Source organism: Magnolia sinica, chromosome 5 (genome assembly GCF_029962835.1).
Source record: "Magnolia sinica isolate HGM2019 chromosome 5, MsV1, whole genome shotgun sequence".
Lineage (NCBI taxonomy): Eukaryota > Viridiplantae > Streptophyta > Magnoliopsida > Magnoliales > Magnoliaceae > Magnolia > Magnolia sinica.
In genome coordinates, this window is record NC_080577.1 from 93,158,276 (window position 1) to 93,176,561 (window position 18,286).

Here is an 18,286-nt window from a genome sequence, read left to right on the forward strand (position 1 = left end):
TCTTTCATTAGTGTTCCAAGATAAAGAAGAGGACATACCTTGTATTTTTTAACCAGCGATGACCAAAGTGATTTGCATTGCCCTGGAGTTTGCTTGATTCCATGTTCCATCAGGGTAGCAGATATCTCTTCCCAAAGAACCATGCGTGCCTTCACGGTCTGGAATCTGCTATCCATCTCACCACGCATTTCAATTAATCTCTTAATCTCTTCAGGCTTCCATTCATTCCGCTTTGCAGGCTTGGATGCTTCTGCCTGAGACTTCTGTGATTTTTTGCTGCTCTCATTTGCGTTTTCAGTGGATTTCTCAGGTTCTACAGAACCGTTTTCACCTTTTGCAAATTCAGGCACTCTAGACAATTCCCAGAAATCAGCAGATTCTGTCAATTTTGATGATGATGGAGTCGCCAAATCAGGACTTCTTATGTTTTCCTCTGATAATAGCTGCTCAAATTCAACATCATTTCCTGCGTGGCATAACCCAAAAGTTAAAAAAAGCTCACAACAAATGTTCTGAAAGCTATAACTTTAGCATAACAGTCCAGGATCCACTAGGTAAGCCCAGGTAAATGAGGGTTGATGTCAGGCAGGCAGCCATTCATTGAACTTTTGCCAAACAACAATGAAAACCAAGCCAACGCAAGGGCTAATATCATGTTATTTTACCTAAGCATTAGATAATGTCCAGAAGAAAAACCTATATAATGGTCATTCAGGAAATCAAGGGCATCTGTTAAATTCCAGAAGAATGAATGACCACATGCACATCCTATTTCAGATGAAATATGCTTTGCCTAAATCAATAGCTGAAAGGAATATCTAATTTGGGGTGGAAAAGGCAGGAAAGCTACATTCTGAAAAATGTGGTTTCTTTTTCCCGCTCCTTCCAAATTAATATTGGTTCAATACATGTAAATGTTAATGAAAGAAAACCGGTATATATTTGAGGCAGAGAAGGGAACATAACAGTGTCCTGGATGGGGTTGACTAAAATGGCAAAGCAACCCTGATTTGGAGTAACATACAAACACGCTCCACAGAAGATTTCTGTATTTTCAAGATCAAAGAGGACATTTTCTCACTATTTAGAACTTCTGCAGTAAATAAATATAAAATGAGAGCGTAATTAAGAAACTAAGTTAAAAAACACCAATAAATGGAACCCAGGTGAAGTTAGCACCTTCTATGTCTTCTACCAGGTCATATGACAAGTTGGCATCACCACCATTAACTTCCTCAAGCCTTCTGTTCGATCCCCTCTTTTGTGCATTGGCTACTTCATTCATTACGGAGAGCCCAAAACTGCCATGGTATTCTCCAGATAATCTAGCCCTCGGCTCATCAGAAAGAACTCCCATTGTGTTTTCTACAGCAACTGCAATGACTTCAGGCCTTTTACTACTGTATTTCCTTACCATCTTCCTTAATACTTCAGACACAGTTCGTTCAATGTGAGCCGTCGGACAGTTTATAGGGCAGCTTGATAATGCAGCATGCGCGGCTTTGTGAAGTGCATCTAAAAGCTTTCCTTTGTCCAGCCACAGACATCGAGTGGTAATTCTAATTTTTCCTTTTATGCGTGGTCGTGATAAACCATCTGCATTTTTTGGGCGCAAAATTTCCATGCTGGATACACAATAAGAAGAATGCCGTTATGCTCAATTTCATGTTTAAAATATAAATACTTCAAACATGTTGATGGATGGTGAAAATAGGAAAATATTATTCATTTGGTGAATGACTAATAAACCCCAAGTCTTTCCAAATAAAATCCAAAGCGATATCTTCAAAAGGAAGCATGGATAATCCATACCTCTTTTAAAACATAAGAAATAACACTCCCAACTTAATGAAATTACCTCGTTCTTATTTCTGCCATTTCTCTCATGAGCTGTGTAAATATTGATGATTATTTTGTAATTTATGGAAACTAAAGATAACCTCAAAATGGGCACCAAAGCAAATACAAGGTTATAATCAGTGCTTCAAATAGCGCCCGTAGCGTGGCTGTAGCGCCACATAGCGTCCTAAATAGCGAGTCGTAGCATACGCTACAGCTACATAGCATGTAGCGTACGCTACAATGTATTTTTTTACTATTTTATTTTTTATTATTTTTTCATGTTTTCTTTGTATCTAGTGTCGAGGAATGTGACACTTGTATTGTACTTGATACTTTTACCCTATGGGTTTTTTTTTTTTTTTTCCCTTTCATAATTGTGACTTGTGGTTTCACTTAGACATTATTAATTAAAGTGGTTTGCTTAGAAAGTTGTTGATGTGATAATTATTTGATTTGGTTTATATATGTGGATAGGCTTTTGATAAATGATAACTAATAACTTGTTTGAACATGCTTATAATTGATAAAATGAATCATCTTTTAGGCATTTTGATATTTTTTTCCTTTTTCCCACTATTTATTATATTTGTCCCATTTGTAAATTAAAAAAATAGAAGTATCGTGTAGCTTACGCTACACGCTACCGCTATTTTAAACACTGGTTATAATATAATTGCAGGATATGGTGATCACAAGACCTAAGCAGCCACTTTATTACCAGAAATTATTGGCATACTTTGGGAGATAATGGGAGTGCATTTTGAAGGTTGACTAAGAGAGTTTCCGGAAATGCATCAACACCTTGGCCACCATACGTGATTATTCAAATCTTCATGCAAATGGAGATGCAGTTTACTGACATATCCTGAGTGTGGACATATATTTGTGTGGACGTGTGGACTGTGGGCCATGATTCTCTGGACCATGGACCATGGACCGTAACTCTCTTATTCCTCAAATTCTTTTATTTTTTCCCTTATTTTCCCATTATGATAAGGCACTTTGTGTCATTTAGCAATTCACTTAATGTAAAAGAGAGAGTTGGGCGTCCATCCTTGTCTTCCTCTTCCTAGGTCCTTCATTCTCTCTAACCATATCAAAGCAAAGAAGTTCCTAGGATTTCTATATAATCTTCACTCCTTGATCTTGTTCTCTCTTTTTACCTTTCTTTCTTCTTCTCTTCTTCTCTCGCTTTGAGTCTTGGTGGCTTAATCACTAATTGAATGTGATTTGTTAGGAGGGATCTTGTGGCAGTTTTTGGATTTTCTTTTGAAGGATTTACTAGGGATTCAGATTCGACCAAGATTTACAAAAGTTCCTTTGTAGCGGTTTGTTGGAAATTTAGATTTGGCTAGAATCAGGCATTTGATCTCTCTCTGGATTTGTTGGTAATTGGTTATTTCGTGATAACATCCCCCTACTCTTAATGAATTTTTGGATATATTTTTTTTAGATTGCCGCAAGCTATAGTTGATAGCAGTAGTTTGATATTGATTAGTGTGAAGCTTTGCTACTAAGTATTCTTCTAATTGTTCGGGACAATTGTCAAAATCCTACAATTTACCATTTGAGTCGAATCTTAAGCAAAATGATTTGAATCCCACCTTGCATACCTTTTTTTATAAATCCTACAATTTACGATTCAAATCCCAATTTACGATTCAAATTATACTTGTTCTCTTGTATTTTAAACTTCACCAAGCTTTCATTTTATGTTTTTAAATTGGTGGGGGCTTTAAGAATCGTTTAGAAATGGTAAATTATTTTATTTTCTTCGTTATAAGAAATTAAACTATACATATTCTCTTCAACGTTAAATCCTTAGAGCTTCTTTTTTTTTTTTTTTTTTTTTTTTTAATGATTTCTTATTTCTTAACTGGTCGAAACACCAAATTGACATATGACCTATCTGGGAATGTTTTTATGGATGGTAATGATCATGTTGACCAATTTGCATTGTAGAATGATGGTTAGAAATCAAAATATCTTTTCTTGTCGGTCCACAATCAAATGCTGCTTGTTCAATGTGACTCTTCATTTAAGAAATGTAACAAGAACATAAATTATTAAATGATCCTGGCACGTTTTTTAAGGAGATTTTCTTAAAAGACAAAAATAAAGGAAAGATTAGAAAAATCTTACAATTTATTATATGATTTGCTATTTGATACGATTCAACCCCTACAACAATTCGCAATACAAAAACGATTTTGACAACATTGTTTCACGATTAAATATGACTATGACTTCATCATCAACTTCCAAGACATCCCTAAACTCCAAGATAGGTAAGTTGATTGTTCATCATGAGAATCTAGGGTTGCAAATTACAACTCATAAACTTAACTCCAACAAATATCTTTAATGGTAAAAAACTGTTGAGATGTATATTGGAGGAAAACAAAGCAGGAATATATTGATATACTATATTATAACCTCCTATGACTGATCCTTCCTATGAAGAGTGGAAATCTAGCAATTAGTTAGTTATGTCCTGGCTTCTGACTTCTATGGACCAAAGGTTAGTTTACTTTTTATGTTGTCTATTGTGCATAAGATTTGATTGACTGCTTATGAATTGTATGCTGATCAGAATAATATAGCCCAAATTTACAATATTTATTAGGATATTAGTCATTTGAGATAAGGTAAGTGATCGGTGTTTGATTATTTGCTAAGATGTGTGGTCTGTGGCAACAATTGTCTTACTTAGACGATTTTCAATTTGTTTACTCTATATAGATGCAAAGGAATATAAACGAAGTGTTGAAAAGAAAATGATATTTGAATTATTGATATTATGAGTTTGAACCTGTTTGGGCTCATAGTCTTGGTTCACCTACTAGACCTTGAACTTAATAGTGTTATGCTTTACTTTTAAGAGATGAGAAGTGTCGAACAACTATGGGATCAACTGTTGTTGAGATTTGAGAAATCTAATCTTGTGACGGGATTCAAAAAAGTCTGATAATGCTAGTGTTGGCCGAGGTAGAGGTACAGGAAGAGGAGGTTGTGGTCGCGATATTGGTTGTGATTGTGGTTTGGGCCATCTATGCATTTATTGAGGTCTATATGGACATATTGTAGATTATTATTGGGTACTTCATGGTAAACCAATCTTTTAAATAGCTACGCCATGCAGCGTATAGCTTACACTACATAGCATAGTTTAGCCTTAATGCTATGTAGCTCATGTAAATAGCTTAAGTCAAGTGTAGCCTACACTAAATGATAAATAGCACATGCTACAAACTACATAGACTACGCAACACGCTACATAGCTCATATTAAAGTTATTTTTACTACAACATTAAAATTAGTTAATGATTTCATTGATTTGTTACATTTTTCAATTTTTAATAAAAATTAGTTAATCTTTTCAATGCTTTTAGTAAAATAATATAAGTAACAGTATTAAATCAATTTCATTGCTCTTTTTCTGCCTTTATACTTGATAATTGCCTTTTCCTATTATGTTAGGTTGCGTTAAGTTGCTCTTTTGTTAAATTTTATTATAAACCATTCTAATTTGGTGCAAAATATCATGAATTGGTGTAACCAAGCACAACCTTGATTAAAAATCAGTGTGTAGCTTACGCTACACGGTATGTAGCTTACGCCTCACACTTTAAAGGGGTGAATGCTACGCTATGCGCTATTTAAAACACTATTGTAAACTTCAAGACTGAGTTGCTAATTTTGCAACTACAAATGGTAAGGATTCTTAGAATATTGTTGGTGAAGCTGTACCATCTGCATATTCTCCTATGGCTCCACTAGCAAGTTAAGTAGTCAAATGTCTCAAACAAGTGAGTATGATGCCTTACTAAGGGATGCTACTAAAAACGAAGCCTCTTTGACTACATTTTTTGCTAAGATAGGTAATACTTTCACATCCCTTCATACTACTTTTGCGTTAAGCCCTTGGGTAATTAATTCAAAGGCTACTAATCATATGACAGGTACATCTATTTCTTTTTACTCATTTACTCCCAATCCTAATTTGGATCGGCTGAAATTAGAAAAAGGTACCTTGACACCTATTGGAGGAAATGATATTGTTTTTGTTTCACCATCGTTCTCATTGTCCTCTGTTTTATTAGTCCCTAACATTGCCTCTAATTTGTTTTGTTAGTCAGATTATGAAGGATCTAAACTGTAGTGTAATCAAGGTGTTTTGTAATGGTAACGGTGGCCGTAACAGCCACCACCATTACCTTTACGATATGGGTTGTAACGGTTGTTATGGCCCCTGTAACAGCCGTTACGATCTTTCTTTTTTTTATTATTGAAAAAAAAAAAATCCTGAAAAATCTGTATTTGCCTCGTAATGTTGATTAAAAAGTATGGAAAACCTTTATTTGCCCCATAACAAACAATTACGGGGCTATTATGGCCTTTATAGGGGACGTAACGTGCCGTTAACGGCAATTACGAGTCATTTTTTCTATAATGACTGTTACGGCTGTTATGACCCCGTAACGTGTAACAGTTGCCACTGTTACCTTTACGTAACGGCCTTTACGGCACACCATGAATGTAACATTTTTTGGCTGATCATTGTCTTTAGGATCTAAAGACGAAAAAGTTACTTGATGGGGAACATGAAAAAGATAGATTACACATCATTCATTCAAATTCTTCAAGCCAATTTTGTGCGTCTTAGTGTAAAAGAGGAAGAACTTTATACTAGACATAATCAGTTTGGCTATTCTTCTAATTTAATCTCATTAACTCAATCAATTGACTCTTGTCAAGAATTTACAATGTGAGGCTTGTGTTTTAGCCAAATATCATAAGTCAATTAATCATCCCATGGAGTCTAATATAGTTTTTTTTCATCGGTTCATTCTAATGCACGGGGTCCAATTCCTATTGCTTCTAATGGTTTTTAATGTCGCCTTGATTGATGATGCTTCTCGTGTGACATGGATTTATTTGATTAAAAATAGACATGAGGTTAGTTCTATTTTCTAAGTGTTTCATGTTGGCTTAATAATCAATTTAATACAAATGGAATTGCCGAAAGAAAGAATGGTATGTAACAAAATGGAATTGCCGAAAGAAAGAATAGGCATTTCCAAGAAGTTACTTGTGCATTTCATTAGTATGCCTATTCATAAGTCATTTTGGTTGGATGTTGTTCTTACTGCATGTTATTTTATTAATCTTTTGCCTACTAAGGTTCTTTCTGGTCAGTCTTCAATTCAATAGTTCTCAACGTTTTATCCCATTCCTAAAATTCCATTGCATGTCTTTTAGTGGGTTTGTTATGTCTATAATATTGATCCTCATTGAAATAAATTGTTAAATCGAGCTGTCAAATGTATTTTCTTGGAATATTTATCTTTTCAGGGTACAAGTGTTTAGTCACTAAAAAACATTACATCTCCATGGACGTTACATTTTATGAAGATGCTCCGTATTTTTCTAAAGGTCAGGGGGGAGCACAATTTTATAGCTCTTCTTGTTTATATTTAGTGTTTTATTTCCTATCTTTTTTTCCCCAAACACATAGGCCCTTTATTTCTACCCTTGAGTGTTCTTCCACTTTTTAAAAATCTTAAAGAGGCTCTTAATTTTCCTCTGTGGCGTCAAGCTATGAAGGAGATGGTTGCCCTTAAAAAAATCATACATGGGAGATGATTGATTTCTCTGCTAATACAACCCTGATGGTAGTGTAACTAAATATAAAGCTTGACTAATTGTTAAAGATCTTATATAAATATATAGTGAGGATTATTTTGAGACTTTTATTGTTGTTGCTAAGATGAATGAATTCATTACTGATAATAATTTCTCTTGCTGCTAATTTGTATTGGTTGTTGCACCAACTAGATATTATCATATTAAGAATGCTTTTTTGACTAGTGATTTGACTTAGGAGATTTATATGCATCCTCCTCTTGACTATACTAGAAAGGGGGAGGAACAGACGGTTTGTCGTCTTGCCTATATATGGTTTGAAGTAGGCTCATCGAGCTTAGTTTAAGAGATTTGATTTGTATTGGATTTACTCATGCTTACTTGTATCACTCTATGTTTGGTAAGTAATGCATGTAGGGATTATCAGTGTGAGTGTGCATGTGGATGATATCATTATTACAGGCGATGATGTTGGTGCGATTTTTGAGTTTAAACTCTATATGAGCAAGTTATTTGACATAAAAAATTGGCCTATTAAAATAATTTTCTTGGTATTAATATAACTCGTTCTAAAAGAAGGATAGTTTTTTTCTCAACGAAAATATGCTCTTGATTTGTTGACTTCAACTAGTAACCTTGGTGTCAAACCTATTAATTCTCCATTAGAGATTAATATGAAGCTTCAAGCTGATGATGGCGAACATGGTAATGCTCGCGTGTACCATCGTTTGGTTTGTCGATTGATATATTTGATTATTAATTATCCAGAACTATCTTGTGCAATAAGTTTGGTAAGTTAGTTCATGCGCTCCTTATTTCAGTCATCTTAAGGCAGTTCGTCCAAGGTGTTCCATATCCGTTGCGATAAGCCCGTAAAGGCCGATACATATAAGTAACGGCCATGACTGTTACGTGATACAGGGGTGAGATGGGACAGTTGGTTTTTTGAGACCGTATTGACTGTTACGGGGCATAACGACTGTTACTCCCATAACAGTCGAAAAACGGTCACTTTTTTTTTTCTATTTAAATTCATTTGCCTCCTCTTTTTTTCACTTTTCTCATTCCAAAAACTCTCATAGATCATTTTACAACAGATTTTGACCATCTTACTATAGTTTTTAAGATTAAAATCATAGATTGAAATGATTTGAGCGGATAGAAGCTCCGAGGCCAATTTTTTTTTTCAAAAAATTGTAGCAGTATTTATGCATTTTTATTTATTTATTTAAGATTTCTAGTTCTAATACTTGATTGTGATGTGTAAACATTAGAGAGATAATCATATTTAAAAATTCACTAAACAGCATGATACAACACTCTCACCAAAGAGTGGACCGTTACACTACCATAAACATGTTTAAAACAAAAAATGAATACATATTTGAAATATTTACATTATTCTTAATTTTCTAGATATTTTTTCAGAATTTTTCACGCAAAAGAAAATTTTCAACCGTTACGGGGGGTCGTAACGATCGTTATGCCCCCGTATTGGCCGTTATGGCCGATACCCGTATCGGTAATGGTGGTGACCGTTACAGCCACCATTACCAATACAAAATACCTTGAGTTCGTCGCATCTTGCGCTACATTAAGTCTTCTCTCGAACGTGGCATATTATTTCGCTTTCCCAATAATCTTAATATTAAAAGCTATTTTGATGTAGATTAGACAAGCTCACCATACAATCAACATTCTACAATAGGGTACTGTACATTTTTCAAAGGCAATCTCGTTACCTGGAAGATTAAAAGGAAGACAATTGTTACGCAATCCAGTGTCGAGGCCAAGTACCGTGCTATGGAGAATACCTCGTGTGAAATTTTGTAGTTGAAAAGTTTTGTTACTTAGTTAGGATTACTAATAAAGAAGCTAGTTCCCATGTATTGTAATAATCAGGCTATAATTAATATTTTCATGAGTGGACAAAACATAGAGGTTGATTGTCATTTTATTTGTGTGAATGTTGTTGGCGGCATTATTTATACTCCATTTGTTCCATCTAATACATAGCTTGTTGATATCTTCACTAAAGCTCTTACAGTCGAAGTTGGACAACCTATTCTTAGCAAGCTGAGCATGATTGATATCCATGCCTTAGCTTGAGGGGGAGTGTAGACATATTTGTGTGGATTGTGGCTTAGTGGACCAAGACCGTGATTCTCTTATTCCTCTTATTCTTTTACTTTTATTTTTTTCATTTTTTCCCTTTGTGCTCAGGGCACTTTATGTAATTTGGCAATTCACTTAATGTAAAAGGGAAAAGGTTGGACATCCACCCTAGTAACTGTCTTCTGCTTCCCAAGTGCTTTATTCTCTCTGACACAACACCAATTGCATGCAGATCACCTAAAGGAAGTTTGATGTTGTAGTAGAATGTGTGGGCGTGTGTGATCTTGTGTGGTCCTGCAAGCACCATATGGTTAATTTCATTATAAATAAGATCTCAATCAGTGATACTCCCTAATCCCTCTGTCTCTCCATTCTCTTTCTTTATCTTGCAATCGAGGTTACTAGATCAAAACAAGGGATTTATCTCAAAGAGGAAATGTATTCTAGACATGGATACATGAGACGCTAGAAGGGAAGGGGGAAGGTGGATGGAGGTAGCAAGAAAATACTTGATGACCTATGGTCTAACTAAAGGTTTGGCCCTTGATAAAGTGGAATGGCAGAAAAAGAAGCATGCAGCCAACCCCAATTAATTAGGATAAGGCACTAATGATGATGATGACGACATTATAGATATAGGAATGCTGGATGCTTGACCAGTGGATATTCTTATCGAAGTAAATTATTTCTTCACGATAAGGAATCGAAAGTTCTTCATGATCCAGACATGTATCCTTGTCAGGCGGGAAAGCTAATTTACTTGACAATACCTCATCCAGACATTGCCTAGGCTGTCAGTGTGACAAATCAGTGCAGCTTATTACATGCTCTTCAAGATCTTGAGGCTGTGTACCATACTTTTCACTATCTAAAGGATGCACTAAGAAAGGGTCTACTATATTTTAATGATGGTCACATGAATTTGAGAGGTAGGGTGACATTGATTGGGAAGGATCCCCGAATGATAGGTTTGCAATTAGCTATTGTACATCCGTTGGTGGCAATATGGTAACTTGGAAGAATAAGATACTAATTGTGGTGGCACTCTCCTCTAACAACTTTGAGGATCATTCAATGGCTCATGCTACATATGAAATTATATGGTTTCATTCTCTCCTTTAGGAAATGGGGTTTAGTGTTCCTGCATAATGAGAATCATGCTGCTAACCTGCTACCTTTGGTGAAAAGCCAATCGTCATTGTTGGAGAAGCTCATCTTCATAATGCATAGCTGTCCAAGTAGACGCCATTGGCCACCACCAATTTTTACACCACTTTCGTCATTTTTCATTGTAACTTGTTTTGTCAATGTTACCATTCGTCGGCGTTGTGGTGAGCATAGTGGAGTTTCATGTGGTTCTTTTGGGAATTATGAGGGTTGATGTAAACATGGTATAGGTGCTACAGGTAGAAGTTGGAGCAGCAGATTAGTCCGTGATTATGGAACGAGCTAGGGTTGGTCCGAGGTTGGCCCTGGCCTAGCACTAGAGCCCTAAGCCCAGCCCAAACCCTAATGGGCTAAAGAAGCCATCCATCACACTTTACTGGAGTACCAAAGTTCTTTATTTTACTACGCACACTAGTATACGAACTCTATAGTTTGCATTACTAATACCAATGTACCATGTAGTCTGTACTAGGGTAACAGGCTGGACCGGGCCAGGCTATTCATCATTGGCCCTGGCTAGCCTGGCCCGAACAGCAGGACTAGATTTCAAGCCCTAGCCCAGCCCTCGGGCCAAGTTTAGTGGCCCAAGCCCTTTATGAACAGGTAGCGTGGCCCATTGCCACCCATACAGTGGATTACTATCTTATGAGCAATCTAGCATCCCCAAAATGAGTTCTAACCTTGTTTTTCCTCAACATAAAAATTGACCAAAGCTGAGATGGAGGATTTCAACTAGCACTTGAGCTTTCATTTCCTAAAGAATGTTTCTTCCTTTATTTGTCCTTGTTATCTATTGTGGTTGTAGTTTAATCACCTATTGTGCAGTACTGCCCTTGTGCCTTCACATGTTGTGGTAGATGTATTTATTTGGCCTTGTTATCTATTGTGGTTGTAGTTTAATCACCTATTGCGCAGTACTGCACTTGTGCCTTCGCATGTTGTGGTAGATGTAGTCCCATTCTCTATTGTCTTATGCAGTTCACTCACATGTTTTGAAGTATTGATGGTTGTAAAGTTCTATGATGCCTACTGTTTCAAGAGAAGATTCAGTGGATGTCAAAGGCCCAATCTAAAGACTATGACTGAAAATCTGGAACCCAAACCTTCTATTGTGTCTTAGGTTTATTCTCTTGCTAGTTGAGTCGCACATCAGATATTTGTGGTAAAGTGCGTTGCAACTCCTATCAATATAAAGGAACTCAACCACTTTAGTCTAGTAGAGAGCGTGTAAGCAATGTAGCCCATTGTGCACCCAGAAGCTCTAATCAAGTAAGAGTACCTCAGTCTTCTCTTGATATAAATCTTTGTTTTCTCATCATTTACTTTGTTTAACAGTGTGCAATAAGAAGGCTAACAGGGTATGAACATCCAGTTTATAACATCACAAAGCCGGAATATAGGCATACAAGTTTAGTAGTTATGTTCCTCAAAGCATTTTGATTTTAGGATGATCGGTTACTTCACATGCGATAACTCATATTTCACACAAAAAGTACAAAAAGAGGACAGAAAACATAAGTGCCAACAGTAGGGGTTGTCCACCATAGCAATCTAAGATCTTAGCAATATGATTTTCCAGGCAAAACAAAGTTCAGTAGCATGAGCTTTATTGGGAGTTAGCTACCTGGCAACTATAATTCCATCTGATGCTATTCGTAATCTCTCATCGAGGCAAAGTTCTGAAGATGTGCCAAATGCTTTATCTCCATCGCTATACATCAACTGCCACTCGCAATAACAAAACAAAGTATTGGAAACTTTCATACAAACTAGTATTGCAATAAAAATAAATAATATGAAGGGGGAAAAAACACTTAAAGGATCACTAACCTGCAAATTTTCCTTCCCTAACAAAGCAAAACCATTGGACAAAACTCTTCTGTTTCTGAGATGTGAAACTCCAAGCATCTCTCCGTTCTTTATAACCTGTTGTAATTAGTTGGTGCAAAACCGGTTGGCTTGAAGATGAGCCATGATCCGGTTAGCAACAACTCAAATCCTTAATAAATCCAGAGAAGGATTGGATAGGATGATAAAATAGTTTCTAAAGAGACACAAATCATGAATATTCCATTGATCAAAGGATAACAGAAATGGACTGCCGTCTTACACTTGGACACCTTATATAGACTCAAGGACATAACTCACAACTACTAACATGAAAGTTCCTAGGTATGCAACTAGACTTCCAAGACTAGCAACTAATGCCTGCAACTGCCTATACAAATCTTGAACTTTCAAGGTGTTGATTTTCTATGGATGGCCATATTTAATACACTTCAACTTTTGATTCTAATACTCCTTAATAGCCAAATTTCCACACAAGTCCTGGATAGGCAAATTACAAAAATAACCTGAAACAAATGATTAATTCCCAGACACGTCTCTTTCAAAAACCGGATCAACAATGTTTGCATCATTAGTAGAGTACAATCAAAACAGTTGTTTGCAAGCTTTAGCAATGTGACCCAAGGGTTCACAATGCAAACAGTGGAGAAAAAGTATGACATTATAATGAAATATATTCTATTTAGATGCCAAAGCTACAAAAGAAATTAGTCTAAACCTATTAGGCAGAAAAATATCATCATAATGAAACCTATTCTACTGAAATGATGTCAACCTTTTAAAGTCACAACTAAACCCAATAATTCCTTCTATGATCTCCCCATACCATTTCCATCTTCAGCACAATATCTCCCTTGATCTTCACCTTTATGTAGGGATAATGAGCAATTAAGGATCTCTGGTTTTAAAATTTGCCTTATTAACAGTCTAATCTTTTCTAACTCCTATGAGATTATTTTCATTTCACTAAAATATTCCTGGACTTTCTTGAACAGTTTAAAGACTTGATTCCAGAATTTTCGTGAACGATAACGTTGATTCCAGAATTTTCGTGAACGATAACGTTGATTCCAGAATGACCCCAATAACATCTCAAAATAATATATTTCTAAAAGCAGCTCCTTCATTTCCCAAATTAACCTTCTGAAAAGTAATCTTTTCTTGAATCTCATACATTTATGTTTTCTTTTTCAACTAACGCTGCTTTTCATTTCCCAAATTAGCCTAATGAAAAGTAATCTTTTCCTGAATCTTATATATTTATGTTTTCGTTTCAACATTTTCTTAAAATCATCATCATCATCTAAGCTTTATCCCAGGAAATTGGGGTCAGATACATGAATCCTTTTCCGCCATTCCACTCTATCAAGGGCCATAACTTTAGTTAGGCCATCAGTCATCAAGTCTTTTCTTGGTACCTTCAATCGCGTCCTTTTCAGCCTTTCTCTTGCCCTTTAGAGCCTTCAACTTGGACCAACTCGCACATTCTAAGCAGTGGAGTTCTTGGTCTCCGTTGCACATACCTGGACCATCTAGGTCTACTTCTCCTGAATCCCCTCCAATGCATTCTTTTTCACCCCCTTTCGAGCAAAACTCAGATGAGGAAGCATATGAATTCCATCATTCAAATCACCATTTAAGAAGGCATTCTTAACATCAAACTAGTGCAATAGAAAATTTAGATTAGCAGCAAGAGAAATAATAACACGAATTGAGTTTATTTTAACAATGAGGAGAGCTTTATATCTAGCTATTAGGGGTGTACATCGAGTCGAACTAAGTCGAGCTGGCCTCAGCTCGACTCGGCTCGGCCACTAGCTGACCTCAGCTTGAACTCGGCTCGGCTCGGTCCTCGAGCCTGACTGGCCAGCTCGGTTTGGTTCAGTCAGCAGCTCGGGCCAGTTTGAGCCAAGATCGAGCCGAGTTCACCTTTACAACATTTCCACAAACACCTAGACTGCACCTTCAAAATCCCACTGTTTGTAAAACAACAGTAATGGTTTTACAGGTATTTTATCAAACACCTTCTAAGCAACATAAAAACCAAGAAAGAGGGTGGAGGAAGTTTTGTTGTTGCCAGCATTGGAGATGGCTAATTTCTATGATAGAGAGTTGCAAGATTCATTTACTGACTCGATTGTTTGGATCGCCAAATACGTGTTGAATATCCATTCGTTCCTTCCCAACTAGTTGTGTAATATGGTGCAGGAGAAGATAGCTTCCAGATGGATTGACTGTGTAAGTTACCATGGGTAGAATTTCCCAATACCTTCCTTGCCACTAGCCACACCTCGTTGAGTCATTTCATCAAACACTTGGTGAGCAACATCAATATCAAAATAACCGAGTCACCGAACTAGTTCGATCTGAGTTCGATTCGAGCTAGGTTTGATCCAAGTCGAGTCGAGCTGGGGCCAGCTCGAACTCATTTTCGAGCTCAAAAAATCAGCTCGACTCGGCTCGAACTCAGCTTCGAACCAAGTCGATTCGAGCTTTTTCGAGTCGAGTTAAGCGAGATAACCGAGCTAGCTCGGTTCGTGTACACCTCTACTAGTTATACTACTATCAGGGTAGTATTTAAGGCATATACCTCGTGACAACCCACATGAGTCTTTCCAATAGGTAAAGTAGTCATCTCAGATGTATGATTCTTCTCAAGAGCAGCCATCTCTTCCTCAATGGCTTGATGCCATAGAGGAGAAGTAAGAACATCCTTATAATTCTTTGGTATAGTAGAAGAAGAACACTCAAGGGTAGGAATAAGGGATCTGTGTTTACGAGAAAGAATGATATGAGGCAAATTTTTGAAAAGGATTATTACATTGTCTTTTAGCTTTCCTAATAGCAAGAGATAGATCCATCGACGGATCTAAATATGGATCAAAATAAATGGGCAAACAAGTATGAATACAGTCAATGCCTAAGTTCAAAGGAACTTGCTTTGTGGTGAACTATAGGAAGACAGATGTACCTATCATATGATTCGTAGCCTTAGAATCAATTATCTAAGGGTTGGACGCAAGAGCAATGTGAAGGGCAGAGAATGTATTACCTTTTTGAGCCAAATATGTAGATGGAGAGGCCTTATCATGTATGGCACCCCTTAATAAAGCATCATACTCACTTTTTGAATGATGAACTACAACCCTAGCTGGTTAAACTACAAATGATGTCGCCATAGGAGCCACCTTGCCAACAATACGTAGAAAATCTTTATAGTTTTACAGTGGTTGAATTAGTAGCACGGCCTTGAGGTGGTTTACCATGGAGCACCCAACAATAATCAACTGCATGGCCATAACGACCATAACAAGTACACAAATGGTCGCACCATGACCGCGACCACGGCCAACATTCTGACCTCCCCATCCAATAGCTCTACCTCTTCCACTATCAGTATTATCATAATTTCTAAATCCAATCATAAGAGCAGGTTTTGAGTTGAAATCATAGTTGTACGATGCCACTCACCTCGTAAAAGCAAAGCATACACACTACTTGGGGAAGGTACAGTAGGGGAACCAAGAATCTAGGCCTGCACTCGTTCAAATTCAAAACTAAGACCCACAAACAAATTGAATATCCTTTTCTTAATACTTCGTTTATATGCCTCTGCATCTGTGGTACAAGTAAACTGGAGATTATCCAGGAAAGATAAGTCCTGCCACAAACCACACATCTTAGCATAATAGTCAGAACTTGAATGCTCCCCGTCTCAAATTCCCAATTATGTCAACAATGACCAACCCCAATCACCACATTTCTAATAGCAATAGGCAAAGATCCAAGCACTTTCTCAAATCAGATCTACCAACAGTGCATTAGGTCTAAGGCCTCTCTAATCGAATCTATCAAAAATATGTAAACAATCAGTGGCATAGGTGACCATCATATTAAACGTCCTCTACCATAAAAAAATGTCGCATCCATTTATAATCATCAAAATGCACATATTCCATCACATGATCGGGAACATGCGTTAACCCTATTTGGTTGAAAATCAAAGAGGGAGGTTTAGGGCCTTTCAGCAGCACATATGAGACGGGGCCGCCTTGCATACATGCACATATGATTGCATGATTCGGATTATGGACTCATGCATTCACACATTTTCGTGAGGCACTCGCATATACACCCTAGCAACATCAAGGTTGTAGCATACACCCTAGCAACATCAAGGTTGTAGCATACACCCTAGCAACATTAGGGTTATAGCCTTCATGGCTCTGTCATGGTTGGTGTATACAAGTATGGACATCGGAAATTTATTCTAAGCATATTGGGCACGCAAGATGCCCATGGGTGAAAGGCCCTAAACCTTATGGTCGTATGATGTTCCAATGCCGAGACTGAGTGGATACATGAGCGCACGAGTGCAGAATACCAGTATGTCGCGTCTACCCCTGTTGCGTGGTCGGTTAGAAAGGGGTATGGCCCCACCTACCTAGAGTGTGGAGTGGCGATTAAGGTCCAGTATGACCAGTCCGGAAATGGGTCTGCTACTGGCATGTCAGGTGGGATTTGACATGGGAATCAGCCTTCCACCACCGAGGCAAGTAGTGAAGTCTCTAACTATTGCAATGGTTTGGCACTATGGACCAATGGCTGTGTATTAGATCGCGATGATTCTAGATGAGAACCGGACTGAGATGTGGATTAGACATTAGGATTGGCATGGGATTGGCATGATCGAATCGCATGGTTGCATAAGACATTCGGCCCGGTTGGCCTTCGGGTAGCATACATGCATAGCCTTGCTATGCCTAGTTGCACGCATGGACATTGGCATAATTGGCTCTCCATCTTTGTTGCTTACTTTGATATTGATATTGATATTGATGTGATATATCTGACATATACATTAAGCATGCACAAAAGCATTCTACTAGGCTTCGTAGGAAGCTTACGTGCGTTTGTTTACGCTACAGGTTATGCTATAGCATATCAACAATATTGAGGCTAGAGTGCACTACTGATCTTTTAAATTTTTGTTATATCATGTATTTACTTTTTCAACTTTGTACCTTGAACTATTGTTAAATGGAGATGTACGTTGCTTGTGGAGTTCTTTTAGGTATGCTCAGTTATTTAAGTTTTCCCTAAATTTTCTTTGTGATATCCTCGTTGGCATATGGGAGATAGGAGCCGAAATCAAGGTACCATGGAGTTTCTTAGCTTCGGATTCAGGTTACAGCAAATGGGCATCAGAAACCAGTTTTGGGGCGTGACATGAACCGTACAACCCCACTAATAATACAAAAACCCAATGATCTCTCTCTCTCTCTCTCTCTCTCTCTCTCTCTCTCTCGGTACCATGGAGGTTGTTAGCTTTGGATTCAGGTTACAGCGAATGGGCATCAGAAACCAGTTTTGGGGCCTGACATGAACCATACAACCCCACTAATAATACAAAAACCCAAATATCTCTCTCTCTCTCTCTCTCTCTCTCTCTCTCCCTCTCTCAAAGGACGATTGTTCCTATCATTGAGACAATAGGTGGGTGTCCTTAATGATGGCAAAGAACAATGCTGGTGCTCACCTATTGACAGTGTTCGAAATATCGGTATCACGTTGTGTATCGCACCCTTGGGATATAGATATGTATCGATTATCGCATCGGATATATCGGTTCTATCACATAATGTATCGCTCTTGTTGGAAACATTGG

The 18,286-nt window shown here is 37.3% G+C and overlaps 1 protein-coding gene across 1 annotated transcript in view; it reads right to left on the minus strand.

The window, feature by feature from the left end:
• Positions 1-18,286, minus strand: part of LOC131246315 (ribonuclease J-like) — an 84,189-nt gene that overhangs the window by 3,679 nt on the left and 62,224 nt on the right. Inside the window, exons 13-16 of the mRNA XM_058246291.1 lie at positions 12,601-12,696; positions 12,395-12,492; positions 1,180-1,625; positions 39-466 (exon numbers count right to left, since the gene is read on the minus strand). Coding sequence (XP_058102274.1) covers positions 39-466; positions 1,180-1,625; positions 12,395-12,492; positions 12,601-12,696 — 1,068 coding nt within the window. The remainder of the gene's footprint in view (positions 1-38; positions 467-1,179; positions 1,626-12,394; positions 12,493-12,600; positions 12,697-18,286) is intronic.